Here is a 21,324-nt window from a genome sequence, read left to right on the forward strand (position 1 = left end):
GTTGGAGGTGGGAGACTATGAGGTAGTGGTAGCTCTAGCTAATTATTAAAATGACTGTTATTATGGGATTATATTTGTCCTTGAGTGGATGTGGGGCTAGAGAGAGAGGCAAGCAGGCAGACCCCCTGACCAAGACATTGTTTTTTTCTTTAAACAAATAGTTCCACATTTTGGGAAATACACTTATTTGCTTTCTTGCCAAGAGTTAGATGAGAAGATTGGTACCACTCTCGTGTCTGTAAGGTAAATATGAAGCCAACAGTTGATTAGCTTGCCTAGCAAAAGACTGGAAACGGAGGGAAACAGCTTGCCTCACTCTGTCCAAAGGTAACAAAATCTGCTTAATAGCACCTCTAAAGCTCACTATTTAGCACCTTGTATCTAATTTGTTTAATTCGTACAAAAATCAAAAAGTGTAAAAATGGCACATTGTATGTTTCCAGTCTTTGTGCCAAGATAAGCAAACCAGCTGAGATATGAGAGTGGTCACAATCTTCTCATCTGAATTAGCATATTTTCCAAAATTTAATGTTTTATCAGCTCATGAGGAGGATCAGTGCCTGTAAAATGTCTCTTTGGACTCTGTGCGCTTGTTATTTTTTCTGCAGAGGAATGTGGTAGCTGTGTAATCTCGTGTGAGAACCAGCAATAAACTCTCACTACCTGGACAGCTCTTATCTCTTTCAAGACACCCAGACATATCTGCAGGGAAAGAGGCACAGACAGCACACACACACACACACACACACACACTCACACACTCAGCATAAAGAAAAAGTTTCTACTGCATCATCCTGCTATCTCCCTGGACTGTATCTGTCTGCATATCCCTTGGTCTGATTTCACCTGGAATAACCTCAACACACACACACTCATGCTGAAATGATGTCATCCTGGACAATGGACAATATGCTGTGTGTGTGTGTGTGTGTGTGGAGGGGGGCTTTCATGGGTCCTTCCACAGGTCCTGGCTATTGTTGATCCCTGGCCCAGTTGAAATTCATCTTTCATAAAGGCTGCAGTTACATTCTTGAGACGGAAGGTTCAACTACTTCAACTCCCTCATCAAATGTCCAGCACAACAGAGCAGTCAGATATAACTTCATATTACATTATGAAGTCCAACAGTCATCTGTTTGGAAACAGTTGCAACAGTGAAAATGGAGCTTCTGTGTCTCTAGCAAGCATGAACTGTAAAGCCATACACAAGGGCTAATCCCTTCTGAGAGAAAAGGGGCTGCGCAACACAAAGGACAGCTTAGCCAATCAACAGCAGATAATCTGGGACAGAAAGACAACTTGTGTCAACAGTTCAGCACAGTGTCAACGAGGTCAGCCCACTTACGACTCACTCACGACTATCCCAGTCACTTATAATGCACCTCCTTCTATTTGTATGTGTAAATGGACCGAATAGTGAAACAAAAACTCACTGTAACTCAATAGAGAGCACATTAGCTGCAAGTGACACTCCACTGCACAACTCTTCATGATTTCTTTTTATCTTTCTCCTTGTATGCTCTTGCATTATCTGGTGAGATTACCACCAAAAGCTCTCTCTGATATCAATCCACTTCCCCGTGGGATCACATGAAAATGTTTAGCTTGTTTTGGTTACAGTTGAACTCGGCCACCTCCAGCCTATTACTGCCCCATTTAAAGCTTGCCAGGAAATGAGTTGTCAACTCCAAATAAATATTGCCTTAAATAAACTTTTGGGGCTGTTCTTGGACATGACAACTGTTGACCCTGCCATGGAAAGGTGGCCGCTGCCTCCTCCAAGCCGCGCTCATCTTAGTGGCACCCTCTAATTATCCATCTGGAGCAGTAAAGGTTGCCTGTCCCAATGAGGCATGACAACGCTCCGGATACAGTTCCCCAACTCTTTGGGATAGAAATCCACTGCAAGTCAAAGTTTGCAGAGTATAGCACGTTTATATTATGAGTCTATCTTCCAAAACCTCTCTAGGCAGGGATCTACAGCTTGTTTTGTGTGAGACACAGCCAGGTTATGTCAGGCAGGTGCAGCATGTCAAAGATCTGATGAAAAATGTGCCGATACTCCAAAGCAAAGTCTGTAAGCAATCTATCACTGCTGGGTGGCATTTACTTCCACCTAATTCATCACAGTCTCACTCTCTCTTTCATTCCCTGTCACACACATGGCTGCCCATCAACCTCTGCTCTTAATATCCTCACCTCCCTGTGGTATCCCTCTCATTCTTCAAAATACTAAGGTGCTGCCCTTTCATCTCCTTCACGCTGTTAGTTTGCCTTTGAAGGATTGTTTAGTTAAATTTAGTTAAATTTAGTTTATTTAGTGAATTTAAAAAACAATTTTTCTATGGCCCCTATAGTCCCATATTTACATTCATCATTCCAACTCGTCCTCCTCCGGGAATTTGGATGCACTTTCTAAACAAAATAACTTTTGATTATTAGGATTAGGATGCAACGTCATATATAGATATGGTCATTTGCTCCAGTGTAATAATGACCTCTCCCCTAAAACCACGTGAAAAATGATTGAAAATGACAACATTTGCAACAGAATTTGCTGTCCGTCGAGATGTATCTGCAGACTGTGTTTGAACTGACATGACAGGAGGTGTTTCTGAACGCTGTAGGATCACACTCATGGTTCGCATTATAGCAGAGGTCTAAGGTCTACAGAGACACAGGTGTGTGTAAGTGTGAGGATGTTGTTCACGCACTGTACATATCTCTCCTCTCTCTTTAATGTTCACATCCAGACAATGGCAAGACTGGACAGAAATCACACACACAGACTCTTCGGTCTCATACGTGCCCTGGGTTCCTCAGTCACTCCTGGTACAGAGGGGTTCAGACTCTATATGAGCATGCAGGAGATGTACACGCACACACACACACACACACCAGCATATATTTTACTTTTTACTTAGGCATCGAAATATACAATGTTGCCTTTCCCATTCAACAGTTTATTCTCATGATGTAACCGTCCCGTAAATCATTTTTCCATTCAGTACAGAGTAGTCAGTTAAGCTAGAATGTGTTAGCATGATGGGGCAAAAAAAGTATACAAGGTTTAACAATACAGATGACGTGCAATACAGACAGCGTCTGTTGGGGCTGAAGACTACAAGTTTTTGCCGCTACTAGCATAACACACTCAAATCATTGGCCAAACTGTCAGCACCCGAGTTGCATTGTGTGTAATGTAGGCACAAGGAAGAAGAATGCATGGAATGAAAAAGACAATATCTCTAGTTCTGCTGCATCAATTTTATCCTTTTTTTAAACTGTCCGTCATGAGTCTGACAATGTTATAGGAGTGCAATGCTAAATTGTTGGAGTACTACTCTTTTAAACAATTCGTCTTGTGGATATGCGGCGCTACTGACTGGCACAGCTGCCCAGTGCAGCTTTAAAGACAAAAATATTCAGTTGAGATGGAACATTAGAAACAAAGAGTCCTCTCCTCCTTCCACTCTGTCCTCCTTCAGTCCTCCTGTTAGTTTCATATTCTCTCCTCTCACCTGCCATTCTGTCATCTGCCTCCATGTGTTTTTGCAGGCGCTGCTGAAGGACCCTCTCTACATTGGGCTGAGACATAAGAGAGTACGAGGCCAGGCCTATGATGATCTACTGGATGAATTTATGAAGGCTGTGTCCGACAGGTATGCTCGCATTGGCCTTCAATCCATCATTTGCCCACTCCCTTTCTGCTGTCTGCTGTTGTCATTTTCATACAGACAGCACACGCTGCTGCTAAAAGAAATATGTTAAGCAGTTTAACACAGTCAGTGCATGCAGTGTGATGTGGCCAAATCATGTGGGATTCAGGGGTCTGGAACTTCAGTCACAGATGATCCAGTTTTACCTTCTTTGAAGTAAGTTTTGGTTGCTAGGCAGTGTCAGTGAAAACTCTTACTGGCTGAGTGGCATCATGAGCTCATTGAAAGGTGATCAGAGAGCCTTGGTAACCGTCAGCGCTATTGATTTCAGTGGCATGGTTCCCTCCAGACCAGATGGCTGACAGCACAGCCAACCAGCTCAGAAGACAGTTGAACTGTCAGCAGCTGAACTTGAACACTTGTTTGTTTTTGACTCTTGGCAGCATAATATTATCTATTTTGAAACTGTCCACAGTGATCTGACTTGCTAATCCGTCCACAGAAACGCAGCTGATTGAGTTAGGGATGATGGGAGAGCTTCTTTGTTTGTCGTTAACAGGATGTTTAGAAACGCAGTAAGTGATCATTCTGAATGCTGAGGGAATAGGATTGAGCATGTAAACAGAGATGCTCACAGGAATAGTATGCAGCCATATCTTCCCCAAGCACAGAGGATGCATCATTCAGTCTTGTGATGTCTTGTTGACTTGCTACACCCTGTTTCATTCAGCAGTGGATCACAGCGAGGGGTTAGCTTTGGCTCGTTTGAGGGAGGCATTGAAGTGTTTAGTATTAGTTGTCACTCATTTGGTTTTCATACACTGCTCTTATCTTTTCCCTCCTCTCTGAGCTGACATTGCTGGAGTCATACTGTCTCTCTTTGGGGCCTGTGCCTTGCAGCCATGTTTATTGCCTGAAGACTTTTGTATACCTTTTTGACTTGCATGCATGCCGACACGACTGTGCATCTCTTGTGTCCCTGTGTGCCACGGAGCCATCACAGCCTCACGCACACATGGGCCTGGTTAAGACTCGTTCTAACCCAGAGAGACCAGAGTCCAGAGGGAGAGTCCTGGGTCTGGGCCCCCTCCAGCTGGCAACAGGAAGCCATGACTCTAATAACCGGGTGGCTTCTCAACTACAGGGAACAGCGAAGCTTTTTTCCCCAAAGGAGCCAGATTGGCGGAAAATAAGTAATTATGGGCTCAGAGATTGAATGAATGATTACAGCTCTGCAGTCTTTCAAGTAATATTCATGTTTAGTTTTCTAAGAAGCTAAACGTGAACTAGAATACTCCAGATTGACTCATCAATAAGCAGACGGAGTCTGGGGGGGATTTTTAAATCCACCATTAAAAAAATGCTTCTCAGTTGAAGGAGAATGGTTAGTGATGCAACTGAGTGTTTGATTCCTGGTGACTAATCAGCAGGTGTTGTCTGCCGCTTTTGTCTTCAGGCAGAGAGGAATTATCCCTTAATCTCATCGCCCACAACACTTTCACAAGTATGAACCAAGGCGCAGCAAAGGTTTTCAAACCTTTGAACTGTATTTTCTGTCAGGGAACCGCTCACCTTGTGTCATCGCACTTAATCCCGAATGCATTTATGTTGGTGTGTGCAGATTCCTCTGTAAGAATCCAGCTGCATGACGGTAATGAGATGAAACTTTTGTTTGACGCGCTGGAACTGAAAACTCCACACACGTCGTCATTAATAGAGAAACAGTGCTTTTAGTCACACAGCAATAACATGTTGCACATACGGATTAAACAAAAGATAACACGTGTTAATTAGCGAGTTGATTAGCTTTAGAGCTGTTGATCGGTGGATTTTGTTCCCTTTGGACAGAGCCAGGCTAGCTGTCTCCAGTCTTTGTGCTAAGCTAAGCTAACCACCTGGCGGTAGCTTCATATTTACCTACACAATATCGGACTCTTCCTTCAAAGTGCCTGCAGACCTTAGGTAGATACATTTCATTAAAAGTGTGTTTTTGACGTCAGAACCATTCATGTCAGAAATGATCGTGCAGCATTTAACAGAACAGGCTCTGGGGTGTTCTCCATACAAATCTGAGTAGCATGCAAAGACTACAGAAATGCCACCAACTATTTTCGACTCTTGGCATCTGAGAGAATAAGGAACAGAGAGACAGACCAACGCATGGATGGATGGATGGATGAAGGCAGCAACAGAGGAGAGGAGAAAGAATGCAGAATGCGTCTTTGTCTTTAATGGCGGCTCTGGGATTTGAGAAAATGTGTGCTGAGAGACGATGGCTCTCGGGAGAGCGGGAAGGGGCTGGGGATTTATTAAGGCTTCGGCCACGAAGCCACGAGGCCCCGTAGGGACGGCGGTAACAGACAGCCTGTGTGTGTACACAAACACACATATATATGCACACAGGTCCAACAGCTGTGTTTGGACAGAGCACCCTTGTCTGTGACCTTCTTTGCAGAGGTCTTCTCTGGCTCTTTTTGACTAAAAGAATCGCTTCATACCTTCTCCTCTGCTTCCTCACTGTTGGAGGTATGTATGACATCCACCTACTTCCTATTAGCTGCAGATTCAGATTTCATCAAGTCTCGGATGAAGCCAGATTGTGTTGCCTGAAGGAGCCGGGTCCTGCAGACATAACACCAAACGTCTGAGTGATTCACCACATGGGAAAGTGTGTCGTCTCGTGTCTCACACTCTATATCATACTATCAAACATTAATAATAATGTTATTCTCAGTACATTGACTGGTTTGGCAGTAAGCACCAAGAAACCCTGAAAGTACTACTGCAAGAAACAATGAGTCTAGGTATCATTGTTTCATCCTGCTACCCGTGTTATAGTGGCAAGTCATAAATCACAGCAAAATAAAGGTTTGGAGCACAAAGGAGCTCTGTGTTGTTCTGCTAGCGTTTCCCAGATAGCTTAAACAGCACCGTGGCAGGAAAGGCTCAGTGGTTTGTCTGCAGGTGTCTTGTCTGCCTGACTGGTTGTTTTCTGTTTCCAGAAGTCTCCAACATGAAAATCAATGAAAACCAAAACACCTGCCTCCATATGATAATTTACATTGTGCAGTTGAATGTTGGGTGACTGGCTTTAAGGGTCCTGAATGTTCTCACAATAAGTGATGTGGTCGTTTGTACCAAAGGTAGAACAGTTTTAGTTATTTCACATGTGAGATTTCTGGAACTGCAGAGTCTGGTGATACTTCTCTGTGAGTTCGTCACAACCTGTTTCACGTACAAGTAGTCATGTGAGCTATTGTTACTATTGATTGTAACCCCTTTAAAGCACGAGGATTTGTATGTAAAAATGCACTTGTTTATTTCCATCTTTCCCAGCTGCCACATGAGGTCACAAAGGCTGCATTAGGCGACTTGTGTTAGCCTTGGTTATGAGAACACGACGAGACGCCTGCACACACTGGGAAAGCTGAGCAGCCATATCAGAACCAAAGAGTTTTCACTGTCACTGTTGTACATCCTTAAGCAGCCGTAGGCAGGATTTTCCTCGCCTGTTCTCTCACCCTAGTGACAGATTTGAGCGCTGTCCCACCATCCACCACCACCTCTTTGGTCTCAGAACTCACTGAACAGACTCTGCTGTTGACAAAGCACTGGACAAAGAGACGGAAAGTGATCTCACTGCCAAATCTCGACAGCAGGGATAGACTGTCTCTTTCTTTTTTTCATAACGGTCCTGAGAGGTGGAACAAAGTCTCAGTTTTGGCAGCAGAGATCGCAACAAGTCCTGAACTTTGTTTTGAGTTCAAAGTCATTATGCGCTCATTACCAAATGTATTGCTATTTTAAAGTAACAAAGAAATGAATAATAACCGGTATAGCTTCAGATTAAAGCCTGCAAGGCATTCAGGAGGGATTTATAAATAAATTACACTCTAAATACCCATTTGTGAGTGATAAATAGCTCTTTATACTATATATGGGCCAATAAACTTCAGTGTAGTTTTTTTTGCTCAGTTTTAAACATGATTTATAGAAAATGTATACCTGTAGATGTACATCCTTCCTCCCAGGGGCCAGATGTTTTGTTCCCCAGCAAAAATGGTTGTCTTCTAGTGTATAGTCTTCTTCCCTCGTACCTATTTGTCTCAGTATAGATACTCAGCAAGTGTTTTATTGATACCCTACATGTAATAAATAATCACACTGCAATCTACAGGCTGTAATTCAAAGTGTTCCCTAATAAACATGGATGAATAATTTATTTACCCTCTGCCAATCCAGAACCACCTAAGGCACCAGATCCATAATAGAAGTTCTAAGTTCAAACATCTGTTTCTAGCAGTTCTGGTACTTTCTGTGTGAGAACAACCTCTCTCCCAATCTTTCCGTCTTCCTCCTCTGCTGTTCAGAGATTAATGGATTTCTCTCAGCACAGTCAGGAGTAGGGTCTGTGTTTTTCATCTTTGGGTGTGCCCTGTCTTGCTTAGATTACTGCCCCTGATACTTCAGCTTAGATACAAAAGCGAATCCGGCTTCCTTTGTCCAGGGTATTTTTTTTATTCAGCTGGCAAACAGGCGCATTGTCAGATTTTGGCGTTCCATTCAGAGGGTCGTCAAGGAAAGACAAGAGACTTTCGGGAAGAATAGGGACGACGAACACAAATGGCCTGCAAGAGGAGCTTTGTTCTAGGCAAAGCACACACACAAACACACACACACACACACACACACACACACACACACACACACTGTCAAAAACACCCCCTATCTTTATAGGCTCAGACCAAGGACCAAACAGCTTTCTGCATTGGAAAGATGTTCCTTTCTTTCTGCAATACCACAACCACAGATAGTCTCTCTGTAGTTTATGGTCAGTGGATGCCCGTGAATGCTTGTGTTCAGCTCAGTTGTTCTATGTCTCTGAGCTTTAGAAAATACAACGATGAATTCAATATCTGACTTTTCACTCTCATTTGAAGCCTTTAAACCTGATCCTCTGTGTTTACTGAGAATACTTGCAGCACGTGAGTATGCCTCTCAGCTTCTGTAAAGGACTACTCTCCCAAATCTCTTTGGACTCTATGAATGGGCAGCTTGGTTCTGCGTGAACTGGTGTGACCTCTCCTGTAGCGAGTTGCACCAAACCATACCAGAGGGCGCTGCACTGGCAGTCGGGCAAGGCCACATATACCCTCGCCTGTCGCCTGTCTCCGTCTCCTAAAGCCCCAACACAATGAAAAGTTTATAGCTCCCTTCTTGGCCTCATTATTCCTCCTCTTCGCACAAGCTCTCAGTGCTTTAGTACTGCGCTCTGCTTGATAGGAAACACATTTCTCTCCTCAACGCTACTGCCGTGTTGGCAGTAAGTCAGCCGGACTGTCAGACTCTCTATTAGGAATCGGTGTCTTGCAGTGTGGCAGAGGGAAGGATAAACAGTGACCCGGCGATGGCACTCTCTCATCAGGACGTTAACTTTTATTACAGTTGAACTCAGGTCGCCTCTCATCCTGCATTCATTTCTTGCCTCGCTTCCGCTCAGCTTCATCCTCCTCCTGCCGAAGGTTTTAAGCAGTTTAGCAGCCACTGTAACAAGTGGGAAACAGCTTTAGTGAATTGCGCAATAACAGTGCAAACGAGGTATGAGGTGGGGTTTTATGAAAAGGCTGAAAAAGTAACAGAAAGAAAGGGAAAGTTAAAGGAGTGACGGAAAGAGAGCAAACAACCTTAACTGTGAGAAACAAATGTGATGAGGAAGGACTTCGCCTCCCCCTGTTGTTCCGTTAACTGACAGGGCTGCAGGTGTCGGGGGGGTCGGGACGGCTTGCTCTGTTTGCTTGGCCTGTCCCCAATTTCCTTGGTCACTCACTCACTGAAACGTGATCTCTGGTGTTTTTAATACAGGTTTCACACAACCTCACCCTTTTCCTCCCATTGTTTCCAGCTGAGAAGTAGACTTAATAAAAGTTATACTGCTCATCTGTAATTTCAGAGAGTCACATCATCCAAAGGGCATTAGTGTAGTTATCCCAAATCTCCTTCTATTGCCAATAAGATGACTCTCAGTTTGGCCTTGTACTGAGTCTTAAAGCCTTTAATCTTACTTTAAATGCATTTTCACCTTGCAATGTTTACCTAAACCTAAACATGAACCTTGCAGCAACCAGAACTAGGCACAGCACTCCCGTCAAGCTTTGGTTTTCACCATGTCCGAAAAGGGTGTGCCTGGAGCTGGAACAAAAGCTCAGAGGGAGGTGTCTTTTTTTCTTTTCTTTTAGCCTTCACATAAACAAAACCAGGAGCAGAAGTGTATGGAATGGATTGAACGGTTTATAGCTCTGCAGACATTAGCATGTCCAGCTAACTAGCTTACTGCAGTCGCCTAACCCAGCGTTATTTCCAAGGCCAAGGAGCATTTCGTTAACGAACTACATTTTGTGAAGTTTCAGGTTATGCTATCTCAGATAGCGTTGCGTTCGTTAACACACACCTTTTCTCATGTAATGTTAAAAGTAAAACATACTGTTTGAAAATATGAACAATAAATCATTAACCTCTGTCTTGCTTGTCCAAGTATGTTATGTTAGAATAAAATAAGAGTCTTACATTTTTCCATATAATGCTAGTACAAACTAGGTCTACACAGCAATACGAGAGTACATAGCATATCTTGTAGATATACTGGCCGGGCATTAAGCTTCAGCCTCAGTCTTAGCACGATATCATGCATGTATCCATCAAGTGCATATTTACATCATATTTATGTCAGCTGGAAATGTTGAAAACTCTGAAAATGACTAAAGCAGACATTTTTGCAATAGTAGCTACTATAAAACAAAAACTCCATTAATAGACAGTATTTCTCCTGCGTCTATCTGTCTATCTGTCTTAGCTTTTCAGACATAATGTTGTCCTGCACACCTTCCCCACTCTTTCATGTCGGAGCGTAGCAGCAGTCGCTCTGCAAACACCCAGTAAATTCCTGAACAAAAGTTCCATCTGTTGACAGGCATGGGAACCTGGGATTCCTCTTTGTCGCTGCTAAATCTAATTTACAGACTCATAAGGCTGGCGCTATGGCTTATTTTTGTTGTGTGATGTTTTTGTAGGAGCTTATTGGCACAGGCTTCTGTGCTGCTGTATTGACTACATGTGATAGGTGGTCTGAGCAGCATCTTGTAAAACTGAAGACTGCTGCTTTACTGGGAGACTGGGTGGCCTCTGTGTTCTTTACCTTCATATGTGGTGTTTTTGTGATTCTACTCCTTTTGTGGAGGTTTGACCCCCCTCACTCAAAAACAGGTGTCAAATGTATATTAAACAAAACAGTGTACAAAGTTCTGTGGTTTTAATTTTCACTTCAGACACGACTTCTAACGAAAGAGAGTATATTTCATTTAAACATTTTTATATTAAGAATTCAACCTATTGTTGTTGTTGTTGTCAACTTTGAGAGGCCACCATCACCCCTCTTCATTTCTCACCCTTTGCTGTGTAGTGTAGTGGGAGAGCGCCCCCCCCAGGACTGACAGTTAGCTCAGTTATCGCCCTTATTTCTCTTTTTCGGTGTGTTTAAGCTCTCTGTTGGTTCAGACAGATGACATGCAGCTCTTCTGTTCACAGGTATGGAATGGACTGTCTTATTCAGTTTGAGGACTTTGCAAATGTTAATGCTTTCCGGCTGCTGAGCAAATACCGCAACAAGTACTGCACGTTCAACGATGACATCCAAGGTAAGTTAACAACAGACAGACAGACAGACACACACACACACACGCACACACACACACACACATCTTCACTGTCCATCTAACCCATTCACTCATTTTTCTTTCATAAAACCACATGATCAGTGTAAACATGAACAATATTTGTACAAATGAATCTTGTTTTTTGTTTAAAGAGAGCTAAAACCATATTTTCCCTGAACCATCAAAAAAAGAAAGAATAGAAATGTGACATGCAAGTTGTACATTTGATTTGTTTGAGGAATACGTCACTCAAGTATTTGTTTAAGTATTTGTTTGTCTGATTTTACTAAATATTGGCATTATTGTGCACATGTAAATGTATTCTGATACTATATGAATAACTGAATGCAACCTTTTTTCATCAACTAATTAAAGATATAGACATTCAGACATACAGATAAAGATGTAGATATAGGTGTGTAAACAGTAAAAATTAAAATATTGTTTTACACATACCCATAAAATACAATTGTGCATATCATACACAGACACGGCGCATGTGAAATGCTAGCATATTAGCATGAATGAATGCCGACATTAATTATCTACAATGTTTTCATCTGGAGCAGCATTTGTTAGCAGCAGCTAATAGGGTTTAGCCCTCGGTTTCACATCGGTTTCACATCTCAGGCTGTGTGCAGGCTGCTCCAACCTTTTTTAAGTGTGTGTCAAAGCCGGACTACACACTTACTCTTTGGGCCTGGGATAGCGTGAACACATTCTCCTTTGCATGCAAAACGGAGACCCACTGTTTAAACATTTTTAGGGGATTAACTGTAGTGTTAGTGCAGTAAATACAACAATTTACAGAGCATTCCTTAGACTTTTGTAACACCACAATTGTTATGAATAAATCATTTCACCATATTGTTGTTATATATATAATAATATAGATGTGTTTAAATTCAGGAAATATTTTTCTCATAGATTTAGTTTTATGTTTTTTATTTGTCTATATTTTTATGTTCATTATCTGCCATAAAGCAGGAAAACATTGGATTCCTTAATATCTGTCTCCCTCAGTTACTCTGCTCTATCACTCTTGAGCCCACAGCGGTAACGTGAGTGTCAAACATGCTATGGAGACTTATGGATCAGCGAGAGTGTGTTAAACTAAAGTGTTGATGTTGCTCTGTAATGCTCCTCAGGCACCGCTGCGGTGGCAGTAGCTGGACTCCTGGCCGCTCTCCGCATCACCAAGAGCAAAATGTCCGACCACACCATTGTGTTCCAGGGTGCAGGGGAGGTATGTGCAGCACTACTTAAAGCGAAGTGAAGTACAGTGTGTTTGATTCGCATTTTATTTTTGTGTTAGAGGTTTATCTGTGACATGCTAAACTGTAGTGGATGAGATTTCGCGTGTGGTTGGCATGTGTGCCAAAGCCGGTATGGAGATGTCATGATGCCGCCCCCCCTCTCTTTTCTCCCTCCCTCTTGTCTTGCTCCCAGGCAGCGATGGGGATTGCTGAGCTGATCACCATGGCCATGGAGAAGGAGGGACTCGCCAAGGACGAGTGTTTGAAAAAGATCTGGATGGTTGATTCCAAGGGTCTCATTGTCAAGGTGTCTTGATCAAATCCTCAACACACACACACACACACACACACACACACACACACACACACACACATATATATAAATACACTAATCTAATGTAATCTGACCACTATAGCTGACCAGAATGAACGGTCCAGTAGGAAGTTAGAATAATAAATCCTGAAAATCACAGAACAGATTGGTGTTATCTCAGATAAAGAATCTGTATGGGTGGATTGACATCGAGTTACGCCCACAGTAAAGACAAAGCATTTCCCATGGTTCATTAATTTATATGACAGAGCTCTTTCCTTTGAATCACTGCAAAGGACTCTACAGGAGATGCACATCTGTTACACATCTGCTTTGTCCACCATATCCATGTTATTCATCCCTCCCTCCACCTCTTCCTCCTCTTCAATGTCTTCAACTGCAACGTTCTCTCTCCCCTCTCCCCTCCATCCCACCTCTCCTGCATATTCATCTCTTTTCTCTTTTTTTCCTCTCCTTCTCTCTCTCTCGCGATTCACAATGTCTGGTGTTTCCGCAGATGGTTTCATGTCTTTAACGTCCCCCTCCTCGTCCTCTCCAAATCCTTAGGGCCGAGACCACCTGACTCATGAGAAGGAGAGGTTTGCTCATGAGCACCCACAGATGCAGAAACTGGAGGATGTGGTTCAGGAGCTGAAACCCACAGCTATCATTGGTAAAACATTTAGATGTTTCACAAGATATCCAGTTAGCCATGTTGAGGCTACTGTCCGTTTTGAACAGATGGTCAGACTGCGTGGTGTTAGATAGATGACACTGATGGATTGGATGCAAGGGATCATTGAAAGAAAGTACACTTGCAGACTTGAGTGAGAATTTAAGGTCATATGGGGAAAGCTGAACATGAGTGTGTTTAAAGTGAAAGACGGAAAAGGTTAGAAGAGCTCCTAAAGAAGCCGTGCTAAATGGAAGATGCACATTGACGGCTTTCTGTCTCAGGTGTGGCGGCTGTAGCCGGAGCCTTCACTGAGCAGATCATCAGGGACATGGCTTCCTTCAATGAACGCCCAATCATCTTCGCCCTCAGCAATCCGACCAGCAAAGCCGAATGCACTGCTGAGCAGTGTTACACACTCACAGAGGTACTCACTCAGGACACTCTTCATCCCAGTCAAATTCCCATACGTGATTTCAAGTGAATGATACTTTTATATGTTGCTAAACCACGTGGTGCTGCAGGGGCGGTGCATCTTTGCCAGCGGCAGCCCATTTGAGCCTGTCACCCTGCCTGATGGGAGGACATTCTACCCTGGCCAGGGAAACAACGCCTACATCTTCCCCGGTGTGGGCCTGGGCGTTACCACCTGCGCCGCCCGACATATCTCTGAGGAGATCTTCCTCGCTGCAGCAGAGGTAGCACTCAGACCTGCACAGTATACACACACCCTTTATTATTATTATTTATTACTTATTAAATGAATGCATGAACTGGTATGATCAACTGTGCCTGAAGTCTCAGTAAGACCATACCTATGTATGTGTGTAATGAATGCCCGGAGCCTTTCATGGTACATTATTGACAGTGAAGTATTCACATCTTTTACTTCGATAAATACCGGACTGTAAAATAACTAATAAGTAAAAGTCTGGCATTAAAATGTTACGTAAAAGTATGCAAATAGCCTAACATTAGTGAAGAGTACTCAATGCAGAAAAAATGGCCCCTGTGGGTTTTATACTTCTTTATATTGTATCGCTGGATTATTAATACTATTATTTATTATTACTGATGCATAAATGTGCAAGACGCATTTTAATGAGGTGGAGCTAATTGTAGCGACTTTATATACTGTTGGCAGTTGGCAAGATAAAAGAATAATTTCATAATCTCATCATATGTTTTATATGTGAAATATGAATTATTAACTCTAGCTATTAATAAATGTCAAATAAAGCAAGTCAAAGTTGTACTTAAGTGCAGTAGTTGAGTAAATGTACTTAGTTACATTCCACAGACCACATTTAAAACTTTCAACACCCATAATTTCCTTTTTCCCCCAGTTGGTCACCTTTTTAGAGTCAAAATGTGACACGAAACAGTTCACACCGCCGATCTCTGTCTCTCTGTCTATGTCAGGAACTTAGCTGGGAGTAATCGGACTCCTGCAACAAATGTTCGCATGTTCTTTGATTCCCTTCTCCACCGTAATGTGAGCTGTGTGTTTAACAGGCTCTTGCTCACCTGGTGACAGAGAAGGACCTGGCTGAGGGGAGGCTGTATCCTCCCCTCAGCTCTATCAGGAACGTCTCTCTCACACTGGCGGTCAAGGTGAGAGCTCAGTGTGCACACAATAAAGAGCAGATGTACCTTTACTGTGTCTGTCTGAGTCCAGTTGTACGGGGGCTTGTTGAACTGCAAAGCCTTTAATTTCCCAAAACCTGTGCCTTACAGATCATAGAGTACGCCTATGAGCACAACATGGCGACACTTCGCCCGGAGCCGTCCGACAAAGAAGCGTACGTGCACTCCCTCACCTACAGCACTGACTATGATGAGTTTGCTGTGGACTCGTACAGCTGGCCAGAGGACAGCATGACTGTGCAGTCATGCAAACTTTAATGCACTGGACAGAGGGACAGAATGAGCCCTGGAGGGGCGAGGTAACTACTGACATACAATATCATCACAGGACGTGATGTCGGGTTATGGAAGAGGCTGTGTGTAGAATCTTTCTCATGAATATATTACTGTGAAATTAATGGCGACAACACATGTAGAGTTATTGTGCTCCACGTCTTTGGTGGCTCCCTCTCCAGCAGTGAAAAGGAAATCCAGTTTAAGACATAGTGAATTTATAAATCACTGAAAAGAGGGAAACTGAAAGCAGTTTGCAGAACTTATTGAAAGTTGTTAGCACATAACATTTATGATAACATATTGGGGGAAAGTCCTTCAGAGGTTGCTTTTAGTTGTACTGTGATAGGCAGTTGCTTATAATCCAAAAACTCTTTGTCAAATAAAAATGGTTTTGATTAATGTTTTCCATGTCTGATTCCTACATTTGTACTGACAAAAAGACAAGGATATGTTGAGCGTTAGACTGGGATATGAAAGGGACTTCTAATAAATATATTAGACTTTTTAAAGTAGCCTCCATGTTGTTTCTCACAGACATCCTGTACAAGAGTTCTTCTCACTGACACACACTTTGGTGTCACTCTGCAGCTTTATCATCAGTGCAAGACTGAATGTATAGACTGTTCATTTCGTGTCTCTGCGACTCCACTTGCCTTGATAAGCGTCATACTTCATCTCTTGTTTGCTTTACTGTGAGTGACCAACTAGAAAATGCTCTGCAAGGTGTTTCTGAAAGGCATCTTATGGTCTGGCTCCCTCCAGAGGCCGACTTATGTCATTACAATACGATTAGCAGCTTATCTTAATATGGCTTCATTATCAACTCTATGTGCAAATGTGTTGTTTTTTGTAGTTTTTTTAACAGTAAACTAAGTAACCCTATTGAGACTCAATCTGTATGTACCATTATACAATATCAGTCTCCATTATGTTCATGCAGTTGCAAAAGTCATACACACATACAACATGTGGTGTGTACATGCAAGCCACAATAAAAGCAGCAGGTGAATCAAAAACTGATTTATGGTCCAACAGTGTATTTTGTGTCTGATTTGAACTGAGGATGAGGTTACATTAATGAATCAATCACTGTCCAGACAGTCAGTACCAGAGGCCTTGGCTGGCCTACTGCCCAACCCAGTCTGAAATCAATAGAGAAGCAACCAGACCAGTTAGCATTCAGTGTTGAGCGTCTCGCCCCAGGCAAGATTTGTTTTCCTCACTTTCCTTTGCTTCACCCTCCCTTTTAATTCAGCCCCATGATGATCAATATGTCTCAATGTCAACACCACCCAGTTGTCAAATCAGTACTTTAACACATAGACAACGTTCCCTTAGTTGTGTATGCATATATCAGGATAAATATCTCAATATCAAGTCATGACGATTCTCAGCCAAGCTATGTGGTCTGACCGATCGGATCCACAATGCATCTTGGATGCATTCACACCTGTACTTAGAGCTGTCCAGCTGTCGGATCACCAGAGACGCATGTTAATGCCATGTTTGCACCTGGCCTGTGTGTTGCAGAAAACCAGGGGGGTCACAATACAACTGATGCTATTTTACCTGACGTCTGTTGTGTATGGGTTGATAAACTCAATCCAGCCTTTCCAACATTTATCACATATGTCTGCCTTGTCATGTCATGCATCACATTAAACCGGTGTGCTATGATGCTAGCTTTGTGAAAGAGTTCTCCTCTGAGGTCAGTACACTTGGTGCGCTCAGCAAGGACGTGAAGCTCCTATTTTGATGGCCAGGCTGGTGACATGGGAGCAGTGTAAAGGTGCGTTTTAGGGCCCAATAACAATATGTTTTGAGTTAGTGTTGTGTTCTTTTTAGTAGGATTGTGTATCATTTGGTTAGGTTGCAAAATTTGATGTTGACTTGATGTTCCTCAGATGATTTTACATTAATGAATCAATCACTGTCCAGACAGTCAGTACCAGAGGCCTTGGCTGGCCTACTGCCCGACCCAGTCTGAAATCAATAGAGAAGCAACCAGACCAGTTAGCATTCAGTGTTGAGCGTCTCGCCCCAGGCAAGATTTGGAGAGATAAATGTTTGTTTTCCTCACTTTCCTTTGCTTCACCCTCCCTTTTAATTCAGCCCCGGGGCGACCACCCCTCTGACATGATGATCAATAAGTCTCAATGTCAACACCACCCAGTTGTCAAATCAGTACTCCAACTCATGAACAACCTTGTTGGATGTTATTTAATACTATGAAGTTATAAAAGTGGTATTCTTTCATGTAATTGAATTGTAAGTGTTTGGGTTGGTTTGGTCAAGTTCGTATTCTTACTAGCAGCAGTAATTAGTTGAGCTACAATCTTTCCATGTATCTGCTGGTAACTCACAGAAGTACCCCCTGGGTGCATGTGCCTATGGTTGGTAGCTAAAGCAAACTTTCAATAATATACAGTAGATCACTATCTAATCTCTTCCCTCTGCCTCTGCCTCTCACTCCTCACCCTGCAGCCCTCTGTGGCACCTGGCTGGTCGCTGCAGCGGCACATCATTTTGACCTTGTTTACATTCTCACATTAAATGGCACCTTGCTGAGACCTTGTGACCAGTGCCAATCAGTAAAGCCCCTGCGGGAATGTCGCTGGTCTGGCATTAAGCCCAAAAACCCTCTCCCATCTGCCCGACCACCACCGCACACTCAGCGCGTCCTGCTTGCATTCTTGTATAACCGCAGCATAGTTCAGACAGCATCATTTCATTTCCTCAAAGGACCCATAATTTGACCCTTTTTTGACTCCTTTTACAATTTGTGATTTATTTTACTTTGTATAATTTTGCCACTAGACATACTGATTTATGAACTATTCTGACTATAATTTGTAATTTCCTCTCCCTTACCTGATACTCTTCAGTTGTAAATGGATAGGCTGAAATGTGCTGTGACGAAGAGTAACCCCCTATAAAAGACCAGCAGAGGGTGCTCTAACATATTGTTTGAGCAGAGATCAGTAAAAGGTCTGTAGTGCAACATCAGTGACAATGATGATTTGAATGCACACATTTGTCTATTATCACCTCTCCTATAAGTCTACTACAACCTGCATTGCTAATGAATTAACATAATGACAAAAGATGATGACTACTAGAAATGCAATAACACCCCAAACTATAAATCACTGCAATTACTCCGGGCTAATTTCACCAGCTACATCTTCATATACATATAATAGTTCAGACTCCTGTATTGTTCCTGGTCTTTGTACAACTGGGCTGTGGATGGGCATTATATTCTGCATTATAGCCTGAGACGATGATGGGTTAATTGGACAAAACCTATGTGGATATTATAACTGTCTATAATTGGCTTAATGGAATAAATAGCATATTAACATATTACTTACTGTTCACTACTAAATAGGCTATTTCTGATGAAAGTATGCTGCTGTCTCAGAGAAATTCAGACTTAAGGTCAAGGGGACGATAAACACTGGGAGCTGTTCAACAACATTTGAGACCTTAGAATTTTTACTAAACCAAGATATCTTAAATCAACAACAGCGACATTTTCACGTCCATCAGTTGTAGTTGTCTGGAGTGTAACATTTAGACATCTTTGTGATACGTTATTTTTATTTTTGTCATTGCATTATTCTTAAATATTTGGTTCCAAACCCAAATGATGGTATATATTGAGTGCACGCCACTAATATATCCGACTATTGTCTTAATGAGATTTGTCTTTGAATTGCATCTAATCTTAAAGACAAAGGTGCTTTTATATAAATAAATAAATAAATAAATAAATAAATAAAAATCTTTACTTTTTTTCTTTTCAAAAAACCTTGAAGTATCTGCAGGCAGAGCTGTTCAAAAACACAGAGCCGTAAGCCTGGGCAAAACTATACAAATGTACTGTAAAAAGTAAAGAGATTCTAACTTCTTTAGAAGACGGTGTCTGCTGCCGAAATTGTAAAGCAGCGCTGTAATCTGACAGACAACAGTTTACACAGTTTTCAAGGATTTCATACACACTAATACGCTGCTCTTTGTTCTCTCTCACAAAGAGAAATATGTATCTGTGCTGAACGGCTGCATGAAGAGTTGAAACGTATCGATCGCAGAGCACAGTACAACCAGTAAATATGAATCGAACGCCGCCAAACACAAAACGTTTCTATGCCCCTTTTGAGACAAACTTCTTCCAACTGTTGACCATTGATGTATATTTTTACATTACAGGCTTAAATCTTAGCTGTGACTCACAGGTAGCATGGTCATTTAGGGTAGCATGGTGTGGACACGGTTTGATCTGGCTGAAGGGTGCCTCAGCAGCACATTATCAGTTTCAACCCTGACCTCTGACCTCTCTGTTTAGACCAGTCAGTAACCAAAAGGCAATTAACCTCGCTGGATCAATAATACTGGCATCATGAATAGCACAATTTAATTGAATTACAACGTAATTGTCTTTTTCAGAGAACCAGAACCAGCTGTCTATAAAAATAACCCAAAGTAAGTAAGTCTTGCTACTTGGTGTTATTTGTGGTGTGAGACAACACAAGTTGCTACATCAAGTGACCTTCAATTTCTCAGCAAATTCAGTGGCCTGTCTGGCTGGTGTTGGACTGATTGAGGACAATTATCAAAAAAACCACCTCTCTTCAGCAGCTTTATACCGTTCTGCTGTTCCCGTGAACAATTCTGTGAGTAATTTAGAGAGACGTCTCTGTTTCGCAGACAGTTTGTGAGGCCTGCGCATCGCAGGTTTTAGCCTGAGAGGCAGTGGTGGGCACAGGTTTCCGACAGCCTGTTGTGTCTCGGACGGGTACCACGCGCAGATACCAAGCAGGGGCGTCAGCGCCTTGACAACTTTTCCATAATTAGATGAAGCCCTGCACTCAGCGTGTGGATTCCTGCACTGAAATCTAACGTGACATGTGTGATCACGACCCAAAGTCGTGTTTAATTAATTTCTGTTGCAGCACGGGGTGTGCAGACATCACTCCCTGCAGCTCTCATCACTGAAAAAAACAATGTTCTACTAAAATAGGCCACTTTGTAGTGTTTGTGTGAAATTATATGTGGATTTGCAGAGTTCAACCTTTATTTTAATTCAACAAGTGACAGGTCCAGATATTTGTTTTTTAGGACAAAGATACTGTTCACCTATCTATTAGCAGTGATTAATAGGTTAGGCAAATTTGACATGTTCTAGCCTAGTTTAGTTTAGCGACACAGCACGTTGCCTTTAGCTGCTGAGCATGTCTTTGCCGCCTTTTGAATGTCGGCACATGCTAGCCAGGCTTGTGCTTATTATTCTGCTGCAAGCTCCAGATGGATCAACACATGCTGAAAATATTACAAGCAAGACATTTGCATGTGACCTAAATCCCTCACTTCTGCTCCACCATGCAAACAAGTCAGTCCAGAGACATTACTTACTGACCCTGGATCGGTACATTTTGTGCTGCACAATGTATTTTCCCACACTGGGTGTTTGATATTTTTTAAGGCATCCAATGAACCCTATGTGGAAATTCAAGCCACCTGTGATGTTGCTGTGGCTGGAAGATCAGTTTTTAGTCTATCGCGCTACATTATGTTTTCTTATTGTATGAGTGAAAGTTTCACAGTGCAACTCATATATTCATAAGCCTAAATGTGCTCACATGTCAGGACTACAGACAAAGACTTTGTACAAGGTAACAAATAATAGGCCTATAATTAATGCATTGTTTACTTGTATTACTTTATCTCATGTGTATGTGTTCATGTATGTATCTTTTATAAGTGGGTTTTTTTTTTTAGTTATCTTCAA

At 42.3% G+C, this 21,324-nt stretch overlaps 1 protein-coding gene across 1 annotated transcript in view; it reads left to right on the forward strand.

Annotated features, from left to right (window-relative positions):
* me1 (malic enzyme 1, NADP(+)-dependent, cytosolic) overlaps positions 1–15,849 on the forward strand; it is a 70,433-nt gene extending 54,584 nt beyond the window's left edge. The window contains exons 6-14 of the mRNA XM_070911752.1: positions 3,559–3,662; positions 11,241–11,350; positions 12,517–12,614; positions 12,818–12,931; positions 13,505–13,610; positions 13,895–14,037; positions 14,135–14,308; positions 15,126–15,224; positions 15,348–15,849. Coding sequence (XP_070767853.1) covers positions 3,559–3,662; positions 11,241–11,350; positions 12,517–12,614; positions 12,818–12,931; positions 13,505–13,610; positions 13,895–14,037; positions 14,135–14,308; positions 15,126–15,224; positions 15,348–15,515 — 1,116 coding nt within the window. The 3' untranslated portion in view covers positions 15,516–15,849. The remainder of the gene's footprint in view (positions 1–3,558; positions 3,663–11,240; positions 11,351–12,516; positions 12,615–12,817; positions 12,932–13,504; positions 13,611–13,894; positions 14,038–14,134; positions 14,309–15,125; positions 15,225–15,347) is intronic.
* The last annotated feature ends 5,475 nt before the right edge of the window (positions 15,850–21,324 follow it).

The sequence above is a fragment of the Enoplosus armatus genome, chromosome 9, assembly GCF_043641665.1.
Source record: "Enoplosus armatus isolate fEnoArm2 chromosome 9, fEnoArm2.hap1, whole genome shotgun sequence".
Taxonomy (NCBI): domain Eukaryota; kingdom Metazoa; phylum Chordata; class Actinopteri; order Centrarchiformes; family Enoplosidae; genus Enoplosus; species Enoplosus armatus.